Genomic DNA, 19,271 nt, shown 5'->3' on the forward strand with positions numbered 1-19,271 from the left:
TGAGCTGCTGACTCGCAGGACTGAGGCGGCAGCAACGGGGACTCGGATGACCGGGGCGACGCTGGAGCGAGCAAGGACGACGGGGAGGTTGTAGGAAAGGGGGAGCGGAGGCGATGGTGACGAGCTGACGGGCCGAGGCGGAGACATAGGTCTGAAGGCCCGAGATGCAGCCGGGGACTCTGTCTCAAGCCAAGCTGGTAGAAGGGAAGCCTGAGCCGAGGTGGATGAGCCACACGGAACTAGCGGCGGGGGCAGAGCCAAGGAGCTTGACGACACTACTGGCGCCAACGAATCCAGGGGACTGGCCATAACCAGTAATGGAGTTGGGATTAGGAAGTAAGGCAAGGATGAGGGCTGAAGAAGACTTCCGGACAGGACCGGCGAAGAAGCTGAAGATTCGAGGGCGGGGATCTATTAAGTCAATGTCCGCTCCTGGTTCTGCGATGGACTGATTCGCCTGCCTGGGCTCCAGGTCTTCGGTGTTCTCCGGCTCCTGTTCTGGGTAGGCCTCGGTGGGTGCCTTGGGCTTGCTGGTGTAGAGAGAGAGAGAGAGAAAGGTCGCCGTTCCGGAACATTATCGCCAGATACTCCAGCCATCGTCGCTTCTCTGGGCAGAGGAGGTGGTGCAGTGCAGGTGAGTCCAACTTTTTCCTTTCTTTTTTTTTCCTTTACTCGTTCTTGAGGATCAGTTATTCTGTCATGGATGAAGGCGGCAGACGAATGCAGAATCACAATAATTTAATTCAACAAACAGGCGGAAGCGTAACAGTGTGCTCATACACAAACAATAACCGACAAATGACAGAACAGAAGAGGGAGTATGGTTTCTTAACTGCCGTTTTCTCAACACTGTAATTTTTGTTGTGTTAATTCTGAGAGAAAAACACATATTTACATATTCACGTAAATGCCACTTCAAGCCTTATGGGAGACGTCGGGATGTTCACTAACATTATACCACTGAAAGATATTTCAAACTTCTTTTTACCCCTAAGCGAAAAATGAAAAGGACTTTGCCATGCATTTATAGGGGCCTTGATTTCAAACACACTTCTCTCCGCAACAAACCATTAGATTTGAGGTGTCTAACATTTAAGGTTTAAGTAAAGGATTTGAACAAGCCCCTAACCAAATAAATAAAAGTGAGCGAGTGTTACTTGCTAATCCGCGACTGGAGGAAGAAATGACATTGACAAGTTTCAATGGGCATAAACTAACACACACCCATATGCTAATAAAATAAAGGCTGGGGTCTGCATTTCTATCAGAGATTCAATAACATCTAACCCTGAGCTGGTGTCACAAAAATGTCAGTTCACTGTTGAGAAGCCATGTGAACAGCAGGGGTGATAGTGGCTGAGAGGCAGAGTGTGTAATCTAATTGTGTCTTGGTATCACTGGTGTGTGATCCCCATCTCTCTCACGCCTCGGTGCTTGTCGCCACATAAATGCAGAGCATCACATATGCAACTGAGGAGGTGCCACTCATCTAAGAGCTCAATGGCTCGATGCGTACTTTGTGTGTGCAAGATCTGATAGTTTCAGTCAGTCTTCAGGGCTCAGATCTGACCGAGTAAAATGTATGGACACAGTCCATCAACCCTCATTTGTGTGCTATGCTAAGATAACACAGGCAATTCATGCAGTAAAAATCAATTAAATCACTCTATGAAAGCAGAACCAGTAGAAATTCACATAGAAGAAAATAAAAAATATCACAAACCTCAACAATCTCCTCACAAGCCAATTACATTTGTAACATGCAAAATATTTCCCTTTACCACAGGGGTGTAACACCCACCAGTGATCTATTGCTTCAAAATGTGCCCCTTTTCCATTCTGACCTCTGGAACATCCCTAAACTCCTGATTATGTGGTATTTACACATTTTGAACGACTTTTAAAATGATTAAAGATGGGGCGATGAGGAACATTGCCGACAGTGTTCCCAGGGTTCCTCTGGGATATCTTCAGCCTTAGGCTAACACATTCCCTGCATATAAATACAGCATGCTGAAACTCCTGTCAAAAAAGAAGCGTCAGCAATATCACACATACGTGCACATTCCTGTAAAACATACAACCAAAAATGGCCTAATGGAGAGTATCTGCACATGTATGGTACATGTGTTGAGTGATGCTTGCTGGCAGTTCTCATCAAGTTCCTGTGACAGTGATAGGGGTGTAGAATAAGTGGTTAAACATCTGGGCTGGTAAAAACAAAAAAAACAAAAAAAAAAAAAAACATTTCAATTCAAGACCCACAAGGGGCAAATCAATAGACCATCACCAATGTGTCAGTAAGGAAGGCATTTAACCTTCCTCTAAAGACGGGAATGACCCAATAATTTTTTTTTTTTTTTTTTTTTTGTACTGCAAGTTTACAAGCATCAGATAAATTACCAATCTCTAAAAACGGTTAGTGTGCAAGAGTATAAGCACAACGAGGCTGTAAAAGTGACTACACTCATAGAGTAGGAGAGAGAGTGAGCAAGAGGGGGATTTGAAGAATGACTGTAGAAAGAGAGATGGCTGAGAGACATTACAAAAAGAGAAAAGAACAGGAATATCACTGGAAAAAGAAGGGTTATGATCAGGCAAGAGCTTCCAGCACTGGAGAGACCTAAGCAGTAAGGCCTGAAAATGGAAACGTTTCTGCTCCATATGTGAGTAACATTGGTTTTGAGAGTGTACTGCTGGTGACTAACAACAAACTCTTTCTTAACCCTTAAATGCATGACTGTTTCGCCAATCATTCTTACATATTCGGGTCTTTATCGACCCAGATCTATATCTAACACGGAAGGATCTCTACCTGTCGCGAAAGTATAAAATTCCTCTGATATTAGAGTAACAATTACAGAAGAATAAAATAAATCATATTTTGTTACCTTTTGGAGCTTGAAAGGGCTCCATTTGAGCAGATGTTTTATGCCATCATCACTGTCCTCGTCAGAGCTCATTTCCCAGTAAATTCAGCAAATAATGGGCTAGTTTTATGTTTGAGATCATGAATATGAGCCCATTTGCGATCTCAAACATATTCTCAGAACTATATCATTTTCAACATCTTCAAAATCAATATTTTGATCGCTAACAGCTTCACCAGATCCATCCAGTAACAGTTACAGTCATATTTGATTGCGTTCATACTTGCTCTGCAGTAAATCGCTGAGCCATTTCATGTTTCTCTTATTATTTCGTTTTCTGTCTAAACGAGTCGTCACTTCATCATTGTGTATCAGACATTGCCACCTTGTGGAATAAAGGTGAATTGCACTTATTCTGTCATCTAAGATTCAATTATTGTTGTGCAGAAAAAAAATTATGTACACTCATACACACCTCGGGTCGTTTGCGACCCTATACAATTTTTACAAAAAATGAATACAAAAATAGGCATTCTTTTATAATTTTATGATTTTTTTCTTGTTATATTCTTTATAATGAATTGATTGAGGAATACCAAGAAAGTTGATGTCTAACTTTAAAAAATGAACGAGGAGGAGGGTAGTGAATGACGTCCCGGGTCACTAAAGACCCAAGGTATGCATTTAAGGGTTAAATATACTCATCTACTGCAAGTGAATTTTTTGTTCTTCCTTGTCGTTCATTTGCCATCTTCACTGATGCCTGATTTTGCTTTGCTTCTGCTATGATAGAGGCATCCCAATGTTTCATTGCGTGTTCGTGCATTTTGGGGGCGGAGCAATGAAGGGATGGATGTGTTTGTTTGGGTTGATTTCAAATATCAACAGTTCAACAATGATTCTCAGAAAATCACTTACTGCACCTTTAAGCTTCTTTTGTACACCAGTCTGTATAGACTGCCATTTGTTGTTTGAATTTTTTCCATACTAATTTATTTTTATGGTATCAACTATTCAGTTTACCCTGCCGTCATGTAACAAAATAAATACAAAGTTCTGTCATGAAACTCTAGATGTGCAGGCTAATAGGTCCTTTAACTCAACCTGCTCGTAATCTCATCATTATCTATAGGACACAGCTGATTTCCTGCTGTATCAGTAGCCAATGAGCTCATATGCTCAATCTTCAAATACATGAGTAGCATTTGCCTTAGCAGTGCAGCGTGCTTTCAGAAAGCCTCCACCTTCCCCAGCTCCACCTGTATAGATCTGCTACGGGTTATTCATGTACGCTATATTGTACAGTAGCAGCATGTCTTACTTGCTCACAGCAGCATGTCGTGTATGTATTAGCAGTAGCAAGTCCTGTACTTGCTCTGCAGCAGCAGCGTAGCAAATCTATTCCGCCAAGACCAAACACTGTCATACCCATTACCATGCCAAACACTCCGAGAGTTGTCATGACAGAACTATAGTTGTCACTTTATGTGGATGTCATATAGTCGTTTTCATGTCTAAGTGGGCAGTTCTCAGCCAGAACATTCTGCAATGTCAACTTCGTGTTGATCACTCTTAAAAATAAAGGTTCTTTATTGGCATGGTTCCATGAAGAACCTTTAACATCCATGGAACCCTTTAGTTGCACAAAAGGTTCTTTATAGTGGGAAAATGTTTTAGATTATTTAAATGTTCTTTACACAATGGGGGGAAAAAAGGTTCTTCTGTTCAAGAACTGTTCAAAGAACTGTTCACAGATACCCATTTACTATGGAGCTAGAAATATGACAAAATGATCTGCATGCGAGACATTTATCTCTGGGGGTCTCTACTACGCTTATTTGTTTTAGTATAAAGTACATTTAGTATGGAAGTGATTAGCATGCTTAACAGTCACACATAACTCTATAACTCTTGAGCTTTCAGCTCAAGAACGTCACAAATGATCATTCAGATATGTGTAACATAGCAGGCGCAATTATATGACTTAAGCGTGGTAGCAGTCGATATGTTACACATATCTGAATGATCATTTGTAATGTTCTTGAATTTACACAATTCAAATTCAGATAATTTTGTCATATTTCTAACTCCATACTTTTCCACTAGAATGGTTTGCGTTCCAGAGCCTTTTTCGACCAGGTGAATTGCCACATATTTCCACAGACTAGACCATGTGTTTCCACAGACGTGAGGACCAAACATTGCTATGTGTTGTTTACCTGACTACAACCAGTCTAAAATCAAACAATGCGCTTCCTGGTGTTTGAGCAGGCAGTGCGGCACTTCTGTTTTGCTGTTCACAGTGCCGGGAGTGATTCTGGTGTACCAGCAGCTCGCACAAACTCCTGGTACTCTCATCTGTCCTTTTTGAAGATATATTGAAACTGAAACCGTTAATTCACTCAATCTTGCATGCTGGGTCTCTGTGCACATGGTTTTATATATTAAAGGTGCCATCGAACGTTTTTTTTACAAGATGTAATATAAGTCTAAGGTGTCCCCTGAATGTGTCTGTGAAGTTTCGATTCATGCTGCGGCCCCTTTAAATGCTCGCACTCTCTGCCCCCGGAGCTCGCGCTTGCCTTAAACAGTGCATAAACAAAGTTTACACAGCTAATATAACCCTCAAAATGGATCTTTACAAGTGTTCGTCATGCATACTGCATGCATGCGTCGGATTATGTGAGTATTGTATTTATTTGGATGTTTACATTTGATTCTGAATGAGTTTGAGGTTTTGCTCCATGGCTAAACTAACATTACACACTGTTAGAGAGATTTATAAAGAATGAAGTTGTGTTTGTGCATTATACAGACTGCAAGTGTTTAAAAATGAAAATAGTGATGGCCCTTGTCTCCATGAATACAGTAATAACCAATGGTAACTTTAACCACATTTAACAGTACATTAGCAACATGCTAACGAAACATTTAGAAAGACAATTTACAAATATCACTAAAAATATCATGTTATCATGGATCATGTCAGTTATTATTGCTCCATCTGCCATTTTTCGCTGTTGTCCTTGCTTGCTTACCTAGTCTGATGATTCAGCTGTGCACATCCAGACGTTAATACTGGCTGCCCTTGTGTAATGCCTCGATCATGGGCTGGCATATGCAAATATTGGGGGTGTACACCCCGACTGTTACGTAACAGTCGGTGTTATGTTGAGATTCGCCTGTTCTTCGGAGGTCTTTTAAACAAATGAGATTTACAAAAGGAGGAGGAAACAATGGAGTTTGAGACTCACTGTATGTCATTTCCATGTACTGAACTCTTGTTATTTAACTATGCCAAGATAAATTCAATTTTTAATTTTAGGGCACCTTTAAGATATAAATAGCAATGTAGTGTAACATTACTACATTGCTCAAGGAGACTGCCATAGACAGCACAGCTCCCTGTTCCATGGCTACAAGCAAGTTTTAGGGCCAGAGTTGAACAGATCCTTGAGAACAGACAGTGGAAATGCACGGAATGGTTCGAGAATGGACACAGGCCAGTAACCCGGAAAGAATCTTTGGGGAACCAAAAATGGTTCTTGTATGGCATCGCTGCAAAAAAACCCTCTTGGAACCTATATTTTCAAGAATAATAACAATAATTAAAAATAAAAAAAAATAAAAAAAAACTCTGGCTGTTTGAAAAGAAAACACTGAAAACACAACTCTTTCAGCAGATTTTAACGATAATGAAAATTCTATAAAATGTTCATGATAATAAATAACATTATTTATTCCAGAAGGCGAAGGATCTTAGAAGTGCTTTTGTCTGTGCAAATGCATTCTCGTTTTACTGAACGAACCAGACAGTCTCTGACAACGACTCTCACTGTATACAGTAGCCAAGCAACACTGACGCCTTAAACCAAAACACAGGCACAGAGCCATGAGAAATCAATATTCCAAGTCACTGACTGGTCAAAAGGCATTTGCACAAGACGCTGATCACGTCTGGATGAGTGATCAGAACAAAAGCTAAAGTCATTGCCAATTTGGTAATTAGTGTTTAGTAGGTGGGCTAAAGTTGCCATTCATCCTCAGCCAAAGGTGCCATGTTTCCAACAGGCGTTGCCACAGGAACACCAGCTGGTGCCGTGGACCAGCTGAACCAGGCCGACAGCCAATAAGGCAGATGCACATGGTGACCTGCAAAGGCTGCTGGGATATCTGACACAGATTTACCCAGACAGCTGGGAAAATAGTTGGCAGGGACTGACAGAAGGAAAGATATGAAGACGGAAAACTGCACAGAGAAAGACAAAGGAACAGATGGATGAGTTTTAGGAGGTAGTAAAACATCACCACATACTGGCATCAGACTTCATAAGCACCAGTCAAAACTGACCACACTTTGCTATTCCCTGTAAAATCGGTGTGTCCAATCCTGCTCCTAGAGGACCAACGTCCTGCAGAGTTTAACTCCAACCAGAGCTCGAGTTTAACTCCAACCACAGCCTGAATCGGTGCATAGTTAATGATGCCCCAAAATAGGCAGTTACAAAAATTAATAAAAAAAAAATCTATGGGGTATTTTGAGCTGAAACTTCACAGACACATTCAGGGGACACCTTAGACTTATATTACATCTTGTGAAAGAACGTTCTAGGGCACCTTTAATGAATTGTTCAAAAAGACTTGAGAAGTTACTGGTTGTAATTAGTCTTGAAGTAAAGCAAATTTTGATTATTTAAGATTTGTGAAACTAAAAATCAGTATCATTACTGGCTGGTTGATCATATGACAGTTAATTACCTCAGGAATTTAGTAATATCGGGATTAACCATGCATTTATAGTTGTCAAAAAAGATTTTAAATATGTAATCAAAGCCCAACTGAACCATAAAAATTCAACAAACTATGTGATGAAGAAGCTTCAGAACCAAAGAAAATGCCCATTATGCACAAAAAAAAAGGAAAAAAAAAAAGTCAAGCAGATCTAACAGATCAAACAGTAGGTGTTTTTAATTAATAATGTTTTGTTGCAATGTTCATGTCTGTTCACCCTTAATCTGTATCATCTGGGAAATAAGTCAGTTTGACTATAAAATGCAGTACTTTCAGATCTCCTTGGTGATAAAGTTTTATGTTGCTTTCAGATGGATGGCACTACATTAAAAATGAGAGTCCTCTCGCCTTTATCTTGCATAAGCAGAATGAGAACAGCTCTGCCACTCCCTACCGCAAAGTCACAGACAGAAATAGCTGACTTGGGTTGAATTCATTTAGCCTCCACCATTGCTTATGATGCAGAAGGTGGCCGCTCTGTGATTGTCACCCTGTCTCACACAAGCTCCTTTACCCCGCAAGCTCTTGATTAGATTACTTTTGCCTGTCCCAGGAGTGGCGTGCCACACTCTGAATATTAGCTTTTTGACTGGCCCATAATCAGCTTGAGGAATGATCTAATACTCGGCAGCTAATGGCAACTCCTGTGACGGCTCGCCTTTCTGGAAATTAATTTGGCCTTTTTCACCATCTTGCTTGCTGACTAAGCCACTCCTCTCTCTCTCTCTCTCTCTCTGCAATACAAACACACTCAAACACAGACAACACACATTCCTTTTCAATTCTCTTCTTTTAGTGTCACTCTTTAGATGTAAGAGACAATTGCATTTTAGAACGAGGTAGGGCCTTAAAAACATCAGCCAATCGTTTGTGTGATCATCGCATAAATGATTGGCCCTCTGGCTTGTCAATCACTGCCATGATTGGCCAAGAGGGCCAATCCGCGCACGTCTCTCACAAGGAACGTAATGGCTGTGATTGACAAGCCACAGGGCCAATCGCTTATGCGATGATCACACAAATGATTGGCTGATGTTTTTAAGGCCCTACCTCGTGTACAGATGAAGTATACTGAAATTATTCCTTTCAGTGCACCTAATAAATCTGTCTTTTATCAGTTAGTAAAGACAGTTTCAAGTAATATTGCAAAAATGTATAAAACAAAACATCCTCTATAGCACCTTTAACTAATGAGTTATTATTGTAAAGTGGTACTGACAGCTCAAGAACGTCCTGTGTGAACGACCCCAATTGGTATTCAATCAGCACTGGTCTAATTTGCTTGTGAGAAATATAATTTACAACATGAAACCAAGATAACAGATAAACAAACATAAGTTTCTTACCCTCTTTGTCGTCGTGTCGTATAATGGCATCTTGGATGACGTCTGAAAGAGTGAAGCTGATTCTTTGTTTTTTGCGGTTGGTGGCCCGGGGCTTGGGGAAGCTCTGCTTCTGTAGTGTCCGTTCACGCTCGTAGTAGACCCGCAGCTGCTCGCAACGCATGCGTCTGACCAGCCTCTGACGCTGGCCCAACGGCAGAGACTCCAGCAGACACTGGTCTATCTCCATGTTCTGCCTGAACACGTTACATAGCTGAAAACAACCTGAACAAAGAGACAGAGGAGAGAATGTGTAAATGGTTTAGAGAATGGAACAATGGGACACAGGAGATGATAGCAAGAGAACAGGGAACATGAAGAAAGAGAGGAAAAGGGAAAAAGGAATAAAATACGTAACTGAATACATTGCATGGCTAAGTTCTTTAGTGTATTTGTCAATGTTTTTCTAAAAAAAATAAAAATAAAAATAAAAAATCATGATATACATAAGGCTGGGTATCGTTACAGGCATCCCAATTCATTGATTCAATTTTTACTTGCCCCACCACAAAAAAAAAAAGTAATATATATATATATATATATATATATATATATATATATATATATATATATATATATATATATATATATATATATATATATATATATATATATATTATTTTTTTTTATATTTTTTTTATAATTTTATTTAATAATTATTTATCATTATTATTATTAATGATAATAAATAAATAGTAAATAAATAAATAAATAATAATAATAATAATAATAATAATAATAATATTATTATTATTATTATTATTATTATTATTATTATATATATAATAATAATAATAATAGTAATAATTTATTTATTTAGATATTTATGTATTATGTATTATCATTAATAATAATAATAATAATAATAATAATAATAATAATAATAAATAATTATTAAATAAACAATTATTAAATAAATAAATAAATAAATAAATAATGATAATGATAATGATAAATAATTATTAAATAAATAAATATAATAATAATAATAATAATAATAATTTATTTATGTATTATCATTAATAATAATAATAATAATAATAATAATAATAATAATAATAAATAATAATATTAAATAAATAAATAAATAATAAATAAATAAATATTATTATAATAATTATTATTATTATTATTATTATTATTGATAATAATAAATAATAATAATAATAATAATAATAATAATAATAATTATTATTTATTTATTTATTTATTATCATTAATTAATAATAATAATAATAATAATAATAATAATAAATAATTATTAAATAAATATTAAATAAATAAATAAATGCATAAATAAATAAATTATTATTATTATTATTATTATTATTATTATTAATATATTTATTTATGTATTATCATTATTATTAATAATAATAATAATAATAATAATAATAATATTATTATTATTATTATTATTATTATTATTATTTATTATTTATTTATTTATTATTATAATTAATAAATAAATAAATAAATAAATAAATAAATAATAAATTTATTTTTTATTATTATTATTATTATTATTATTATTATTATTATTATTATTATTATTATTATTATTATACACACTATTATTGCCAAAAGTATTGGGACACCCCTCCAAATCAGTTGTTCCAATCACTTCTATGGGCGCAGGTGTATAAAATCAAGCACCTAGGCATGCAGACTGCTTCAACAAACATTTGTGAAAGAATGGGTCACTCTCAGGAGCTCAGTGAATTCAAGCGTGGTACAGTGATAGGTTGCCATCTGTGCAATAAGTCACTACTCACTACTAAATATTCCATGGTCAACTGTTAGTGGTATCATAACAAAGAGGAAGCAATTGGGAAAAACAGCAACTCAGCAACAAAGTGGTATGCCACGTAAAAATCACAGACTTGGGTCAGAGCATGCTACAGTCAATTGCTACAGACCTCCAAACTTCATGTGGCCTTCAGATTAGCTCAAGAACAGTGCGTAGAGAGCTTCATGGAATGGGTTTCCATGGCCGAGCAGCTGCATCTAAGCCTTACATCACCAAGTGCAATGCAAAGCGTCTGATACAGTGGTGTAAAGCACACCACCACTGCACTCTAGAGCAGTGGAGACATGTTCTCTGGAGTGACGAATCACACTTCTCTGTCTGGCAATCCGATGGATGAATCTGGGTTTGGCGGTTGCCAGGAGAACAGTACTTGCCTGACTGCAGTGTGTAAAGTGTAAAGTTTGGTGGAGGGGGATTATGGTGTGGGGCTGTTTTTCAGGGGTTGGGCTTGACCCTTTAGTTCCAGTGATAGGAACTCTGAATGCTTCAGCATACCAATACATTTTTGACAATTTCATGCTCCCAACTTAGTAGGAACAGTTTGGGGATGGCCCCTTCCTGTTCCAACATGACTGCGCAACAGTGCACAAAGCAAGGTCCATAAAGACATGGATGAGCGAGTTTGGTGATGTGCACGTAAAGGCAGGCGTCCCATAACTATAATATTATATACACACACACACACATATACATACATACATACATACATACATACATACACACACACACAAGAATGCAAAAGATTTCAATTTTAAATAAATGCTGTTCTTTTGAACTTTCTATTCAAAGATTTCTGAATAAAACTTCCACAAAAATATTAAGCAGCACTGTTTTTAACATTGGTTTTTATCAAATCAGCATATTAGAATGAATTCTGAAGGATCATGTGACACTGAAGACTGTGGAGTAATGATGCTGAAAATTCAGACTTGCCATCACAGGAATAAATTACATTTTAAAGTATATTCAAATAGATAAGTCATTTTAATATACATTTCACAATATTACTGTATTTTTGATCATATACAGTAAAGTCTAAGAAATTGTACCTTTTTTGGAGATTAAAAGTAGCGATTTTAATCAACTTGAATTATGTTACAGACACATAGGCCTAAGGGTTTATTCACACCTGTCTTGTTTGGTTCGATTTAATCAAACTCAAGTTTGTTTTCCCCCTTGGTGCAGATCTTTTGGGCAGGTGTGAATACAGCAATCGCACTCGGGTGCGGAACAAACAACCGTACCGAGACCAAGCTGAAGAGTACACTGGTACAGTTGAATTTCTGTCCAATGAATGTATGACCTTAACACACATGTAGTTTTGTTTACAAATTTTGGTTCACTTGCAAAAAGGGCAGTGTGAAAACCACACCAAGAAAAAAACAAAAAAAAACATTGAATTTGATCTGGACCAAAGCAAGTGAACTAGTGGACTTTCCTGGTGTGAATACACCCTGAGGCTCTATGTTTTGTTACTTCTTTGCACTAAAAACATTTGATCTACATTTGTACACTTCTGCTTTGAAAGTGTGCATTGACAACATACCATTTCCATCATACTATATTTGGGATTATTGCACACAATACAGATAGTATGTAAATTCGTTTGCAGTCTTTATCTCATCTGCTTAGACACTAAAGCCAGGACAAAACTGATGCCAGACAGATAGGTCTGTGTATTCCTCAAAGCTCAGTCCATTCAAATCTTATCTGGCACACTCTGCTGAGTAGCGTGTCTGTTTAACCTTGAGAGAGCAGAAAATCTCTCCACACTCGGCAGCGGAGAGACTGAATTATCATGACTCAGCATTTCTCCTGCAGTAGCATGATGGAACAAAGCCAAAGCCATCCCTGTACACATACTGTAAAGAACTGCCGAACGCTCTTGGATCTGCAGGGGGCTGTAATAAAGGAAAAAATTGCACCTACTGTGAGAGATATATACTGTAGGTTATTGTAGGGCATTCATTAAACAATTTCTGCCATGAACCTCCAAGAGAACACAATTAAATAATTAAATTATGGAAATAAGGAATAACAAACACTGTGGGACTATTAAACTTCACCCTTTATTAACACTGCACGTTATACCCAGCAAACGCATTGATGCACAAATGCAACCACTAAGCAAACCGAACTATCAGTGAATCCTCAGTATACAGAAAGTGTCTCAACCTGTCGTCTAAATCCACAAGTAGAAATGAATCCATCCGATATGACATGTTCAATGCAAAACTGAAAATAGTTCAAATTTTAAAAATGTGTTGAGACACCCATGTTCTATGCCATTTAGTTGTGCTCCATCCATTTATGAAGAGATATAAGAGATGAGGTTGAAAAAGTAAGCAGAGCTAGCAAATTATTATAATCATCTAAATATCAATGACCTCATTTATAGTAATGATCGGACAATATATAGTCAGGGCCAACATATAACAACTAATATTTGACTTCTTTTTTTTTTTTTTAATTATCGCCATTGATGGATAAGATTTTCCATTTTGCTGTGTCGAAAGTAGGACTTTTATTTTGACAGATCCCATTCTCGGTCTTCATTAGTTTATTTACTGTCTTTGTTTTGCCTAAATTATTAGATAGAAATGTCTTCTAGGTTCTACATCAGAACACCGACTCAGTATTGGCCGACGCTGTACACGTGAGCAGCACAAAAACATGCGTATGATGCTGACGCCCAGGCTGGCCAATAATGAGTCTGCGTTTTGACGTTGAACCTGGAAGCGCTGTTTCTACAACATAAGCGTAGGAGACTGACAGGGAAGAGAAGAGATTGGTGAATAAAGTTATTTTTGTTTTGTTTTTGCGCACAAAAAGTATTCTCGTCGCTTCATAACATTAAGGTTAAACCAGTGTAGTCACATGGACTATTTTAATGATGTCTTTACTACCTTTATGGGCCTTGAATGCGGTAATTACATTGCTCTCTATGGGGGATCAGAAACCTCTTGGATTTCATCAAAAATATAATTTGTATTCAGAAGATGAACAAAGGTCTTACAGGTGTGGAATGACATGAGGGTCATTGTGATGTGACCTCAATTGCATCACTTCACTTTCATTCACAAATCCTCTCTCGTGGCCTCATAGGATAGTAAAGTGTCCATCGAAAGCGCACTTCAGAATCTCACCAGAAGTGATACTGTAGGTCATCTGGGAACTTTTCGCCTACTGTTTTATGAATACTACGAATTCGGACATACAATTCGGTTCATGTACCATCTTTCGCCTACTATATAGTATGGAAGTAGGCATATTTGGATGCAGCACTTGACTCATTTACTTTAAGATGTGCTGGACATTCCCATTTCAGTCACAGCCACACGTGGACGTATCACCGTTAAAAGGAAATTTTTATGCTGATAAATAATTGAATGTTTGAAATGTTTGAGATTGGCTGCCCTTCTCCTCAAGGTTCATTTGCTGCAATCAGAGCTGCTCATTCTCTCACGCATTTCATCCTCAGCCTGCAGCTGAGCCGGCGCCAACCGCACACATCATGCATTATGAAATCATTCACCACCCATCTAACCCAGAGAGAGATGAATAAGAAATATCCACAGATGAGCTCACTTTAAAAGAGAGGCTGAGTGAGTGTTCAAATGAGAGCTAAAAGTTGAGATGAATTACAAGGAGTTTATTTGACCTTGTTGATGCGGCCACTTCTATCACAGCAATCACGAGCACATCAATCCCCTTCCTCAAGGCGGTGTTTTAGGAACGAAAGCAAGAAGGACGGTTTCTCGGTTAGCCTATCAGACACGCTGTTATGCAGATCTGTAATTACTCAGATAATTCAGGTCACCAGAAGCCCTTCAGCCAGGGAAATAAAAGTTTGAAAGTCTGCCTTTGTAGACAAATTAAAGAGGGAGCTCTTTATGCCCTCTATCTTCCATTAACACACACACACACACACACAGTCTCAGTGTTCTCACATGCATTTTAAACTGAGAGCCAAAAACCCCATTGACAATACTGCCCCTTTCCCAGAGTCACAAGGACATTGATCATATTATTCTATAAATGAAACAGCATCTGATGAAGACAGAAGGATCAGTTCTATTCTGTTCTATTCAGTCAAATGAACCCATCATGACAGAAATGATCTGTTCTATTCTATTCTATTCTATTCTATGAACGGCATATGAAGAGAGAAGAATATAGTCTGTTCCATTACTATGGTTCAAAAGTTGTGCTCACCAGTGCTATATTTATTCAATCAAAAATACAGTAAAAACAGTAATATTGTGAAATAACAATATAAAATAACTGTTCTCTGTGATGGCAAAGTTGAATTTTCAGCATCATTACTCCAGTGCCACATGATCCTTCAGAAATCATTCTAAAGTGCTGATTTGCGGCTCAAGAAACATTTCTTATTATTATCAATGTTGAAAAGTTGTGCTGCTGAATGTTTTTGTGGAAACCATAATACTTTTTTTTCTGGATTCTTTGATGAATAAAAACTTAGGTCCCTAACTAGCAACTAACTACTTTGTAACTGTACAGTGTACCTATTGTGTTCATGTTGTAGTGTTGTCAAAAGTACCGACCGCGATACCAAGTCGGTACCGAAATTGTAAAAATATGACACTTTGAGCGCTGTTGAGTGGATACGTAAACACCTCTGATTGGCCATTGTGTTCACAAGTTCATCAGATATGTCTGTGATTGGCTACAACGATCAACACACGGTATCATTTGAAAGCACACGTAAGTGTTTGAATTTGAAAGCGCTTTCAAACGCTTCTGCTCCTGTGTGTATCTGTGAAGGCGCTCTGTGAAGAGTGTCACTGATGTCTATTTGCAGCCAATCACAGATATCTGATTAGCGTGTGAACACAATGGCCAATCAGAGGTGTTTACGAATCCTCTCAACAGCGCTCAAAGTGTCACATTTTTAAAATGTCAGTACCAAATTGTGACCTGATCCAGCAAAATGAGTCACAGTCAAAGTCATACCTTGAATGGTTTTAAAGATATACCCATTTGAATTATGGTCGTCTGCCCTCTTTTTCCAATTGAAAACCTGAGAAAATCGCTTTTAAAGTTTTTTGCCCGTTTTTTTGTTGATATCTTTCAAAATCCATTGCATTTAAAGGGATAAACTATTTATTTTACAGCTTAATTTGACCAAAGACTATATATATATATATATATATATATATATATATATATATATATATATATATATATATATATATATATATATATATATATATATATATATATATATATATATATAAATGCTATTAAACCAGGCTGCAGCTCAAATTATTTTAAAGTATTTATTTGAATTAACCCTTTAAGATCTGAAGGCTTTTTTAGAGTTCTTTTTTTTTTTTTCTGAGCGACACACACAAAAGTAAAGACTCATAACTCCAAAACTCTAGCAAGGAGAGTCAAAAGGTAGGTATCATTTGATAGAAAACATTCCATTTGGACATTATCTTGCTGAGAAACAGCTGATAAAAGACAAAAAATATATATAATTTTTTAAAAATAATTTTTCTTTTTTTATTTGACATGGAATAACTCAGGAACACAATAAGATCGCTAAAAAAATATTTTTTGGTGATGCTCTCCTATATGTGAGCTGCATCTGGTTCAAATTTCGTGGTGATATTATAAAGAACAGTTTGAAAAATTGTTGTTCATTTTTTCCGCAGCCAGGTGGCGCCAACGGGCGGTAAACTCCGGTTTAGATGAGCTTCTCAGCACTCGTTAGGAGTTTTTCAAAATGGTTAGATGCATTAAAAGATGAGATTCTAAGCTTTAAAATGATATCTATTATGTGTTATTCCACATTGGAAAACGAACATGGATGGGTCCGGGAACATTGGATACACACTGCATCCCGGAGAGATGAGAGACATGTTTTTAGCAAAGTATGTTAAATCATTTCGTGAGTAATATCTTGTGATCAACGCAATATATTATATTGATTTTGGACTCATTTTAATCTTGAGAATCTGCTTTAAATATTGATGTGCGATTTTTATGATCTGTGCATTTTTCATGAAGTTATGAGCATGTGAAATATACATACCTGTATTCAGTTAGTGGCTGGGCTGTTTTTGTTGTAAACGCATATTACTCAGACTCATTAGAGGGTGAAAACAACACAACAGAAGCATGTTGGAGGCTTGATATGAAAGTTTAAAGTCTTTGGTTTTGTATGCAAAAAGAATTTTTGTGCTACCTATATGGATTCAATTTTTATTGGCTTTTAAAGAGAGACACGCAAATGGGAGTTTTATTTTATAAGGTGTGCTAGTCTGACAGGAGGATGGCTGGACCGATCGCGTGCCTGTCAGTCGAAACGGGGCTTCCCATTGTTAAAAATCAGCGTTTAGGTCAGTATGTTTACATTTCTAAGCTTTTTGATTGGTTCTATACAACGTGTAACACCATATTTGTAGAGCAGAGATAATGACATTTCAGGGGATACTGGGAAATGCTCATAAGTGACGAGAGGAGTTGAGAAGTTCATTTCCAGCGAATTTAGTAAAACCATGTCAAATTTAATAGCCATTTAAATACCTTTACTCAATTATCTGGACTACGAAACTTTGGGAGATTATTTTTGAAAGTCTGTTCTTTGAAATTAGCTTAAAAAAAAAAAAAAAAATCTATTTTTTCATTGTTTTTCCACATTATCGGCCCATATCTTAAAATAGAACGTTGCGACTTCCGACTCATTTCACCAGATCGGGTCACAATTGGTATTACCGTCGGTACTTTTGACAACACTATCAACTATCATGTTGTATTGCAAAACATATTTGCTGCTATTGAGGTGGGATACAGATAAGTTTAGGGACAGGTTTGGTGGTATGGGTAGATTAAGGGAAGGGTCAATGGTATAATTATAGATGTAAACATTTTGTAAGATTGGGAAACACTGCCATAGAAGCCAGAAATCTTTCCTATCCTATTCTAAAGACAGATTGGAAGGTGATGCTAACAAAAGGAAATTGTAATTATGTAAGAAAACATGCCCATTCCACAACCTGTCCATTCTGTCCATTTAAACCACAGAATAGCTCCTCTACCCTCACAGTCCTTGTCTCTAAGGACATAAGAGGTAAGGCACATAACATTTAAAAAGGCAATTTGAGGTAAAAGACTATGGGGACCTTTTATAGTTGTGAGTGAAAGTAGTGATTCAGTAATCTAATTCGACTTCTAAACCATAAAAATGGAACACTGCTGCTGAGCTTTATTGGATCTCCAGGTCAAGTGGTGAAGAAAATGCATTAACATTACTTAAACATCAAAGACACGGACAGTAATCTTTTATAGAAACCCAAAAGCATTAGATGACAGACAACTACAGCAAAACTTTTCTATTAAAGTGCCCCTATTATGCTTTTTTCGAATATTAACTTTCATGCAGTGTGTAATATAGCCATTTGTGAATGTAAAACAGCTGCAAAGTTTTAAAGGTCAAAGTGCATCAAGTAATTTACATAAAACACAACCCAAACCATGTCCATATAAAACACACATATGTCCACACACCCTTTCCTTTAGCCACTCTGAGTAAACATGACGCTCTGAGATTTATGATCTTTATCTGTTTAAAATTTCATCTTAACATGTTTATAAGGCCACAAGACCTTTTGGCATACAAGTGGTTTCAGTTGTTCGTACATTTTTTCATGAATTTAGAATACATTTTACAACGAAAGTTATTGATGAATCATAAATTTGTGTGTGAAATCTGCATACGAGTGTTTTCACTAACAAATCATGTGTATGCATGCTTAGTGAATAAGACCCAATGTCTCCTAAACGAAAAAACTGATTGTGAACTGCCAAAACAAGTCATCATCAATTTCAGTCTCACTTCCTGTTACATACCCAAGTAACAATGTAACAAATTTGCATGATGCCAGCCTATGGTCTTCATTTACCCTCTGTGAACAATGTCTAATTTGACCTGCCCCCAAACACTGTGATTGTAGCTGAGACCTGGACGAGTTTGATTCTTTTTGTCGACATGTTGAGAAGATGCTGTATTCTCCTAATCCACTTTACATGCAGCTGAAAATGATGAGGACTCATGCTGGAATTGATACAGAGAAAAAAAAAAAAAAAAAAAAAAAAAAATTGCTGCCATTGTTACTCTTCGTATCACTGTGTATACAGGTGCTGAGGCAGCCTCCAGAGATGAAATTCAAACATGGAAATGGGCACTACACCAATCACAGCAGATCAATGCAGTCTGACCAATCAGAGCAGAGCAGGCTCTTCAAAAAAAAAAAGAGGTTTAGAGAGACTGAATCTTTGAACTAACTGTTTTCAGACTCTCTGAGAAATGAGGTGATGTGTGCAATGTACATTTTGAGAAAATTAGTGTTTTTGACCTTTGATGCATGTCATTCTATTGAAGAACAA

The 19,271-nt window shown here is 37.0% G+C and overlaps 1 protein-coding gene across 5 annotated transcripts in view; it reads right to left on the reverse strand.

Annotated features, from left to right (window-relative positions):
- The window catches only part of myo16 (myosin XVI), a 269,142-nt gene that overhangs the window by 203,251 nt on the left and 46,620 nt on the right, over nt 1-19,271 (reverse strand). For all 5 annotated transcript variants that reach the window (XM_048193121.1, XM_048193120.1, XM_048193119.1 and 2 more), the window contains exon 2: nt 9,008-9,268. In XM_048193121.1, coding sequence (XP_048049078.1) covers nt 9,008-9,233 — 226 coding nt within the window. In that variant the 5' untranslated portion in view covers nt 9,234-9,268. The remainder of the gene's footprint in view (nt 1-9,007; nt 9,269-19,271) is intronic.

This window comes from Megalobrama amblycephala, linkage group LG6 (genome assembly GCF_018812025.1).
Source record: "Megalobrama amblycephala isolate DHTTF-2021 linkage group LG6, ASM1881202v1, whole genome shotgun sequence".
Taxonomy (NCBI): domain Eukaryota; kingdom Metazoa; phylum Chordata; class Actinopteri; order Cypriniformes; family Xenocyprididae; genus Megalobrama; species Megalobrama amblycephala.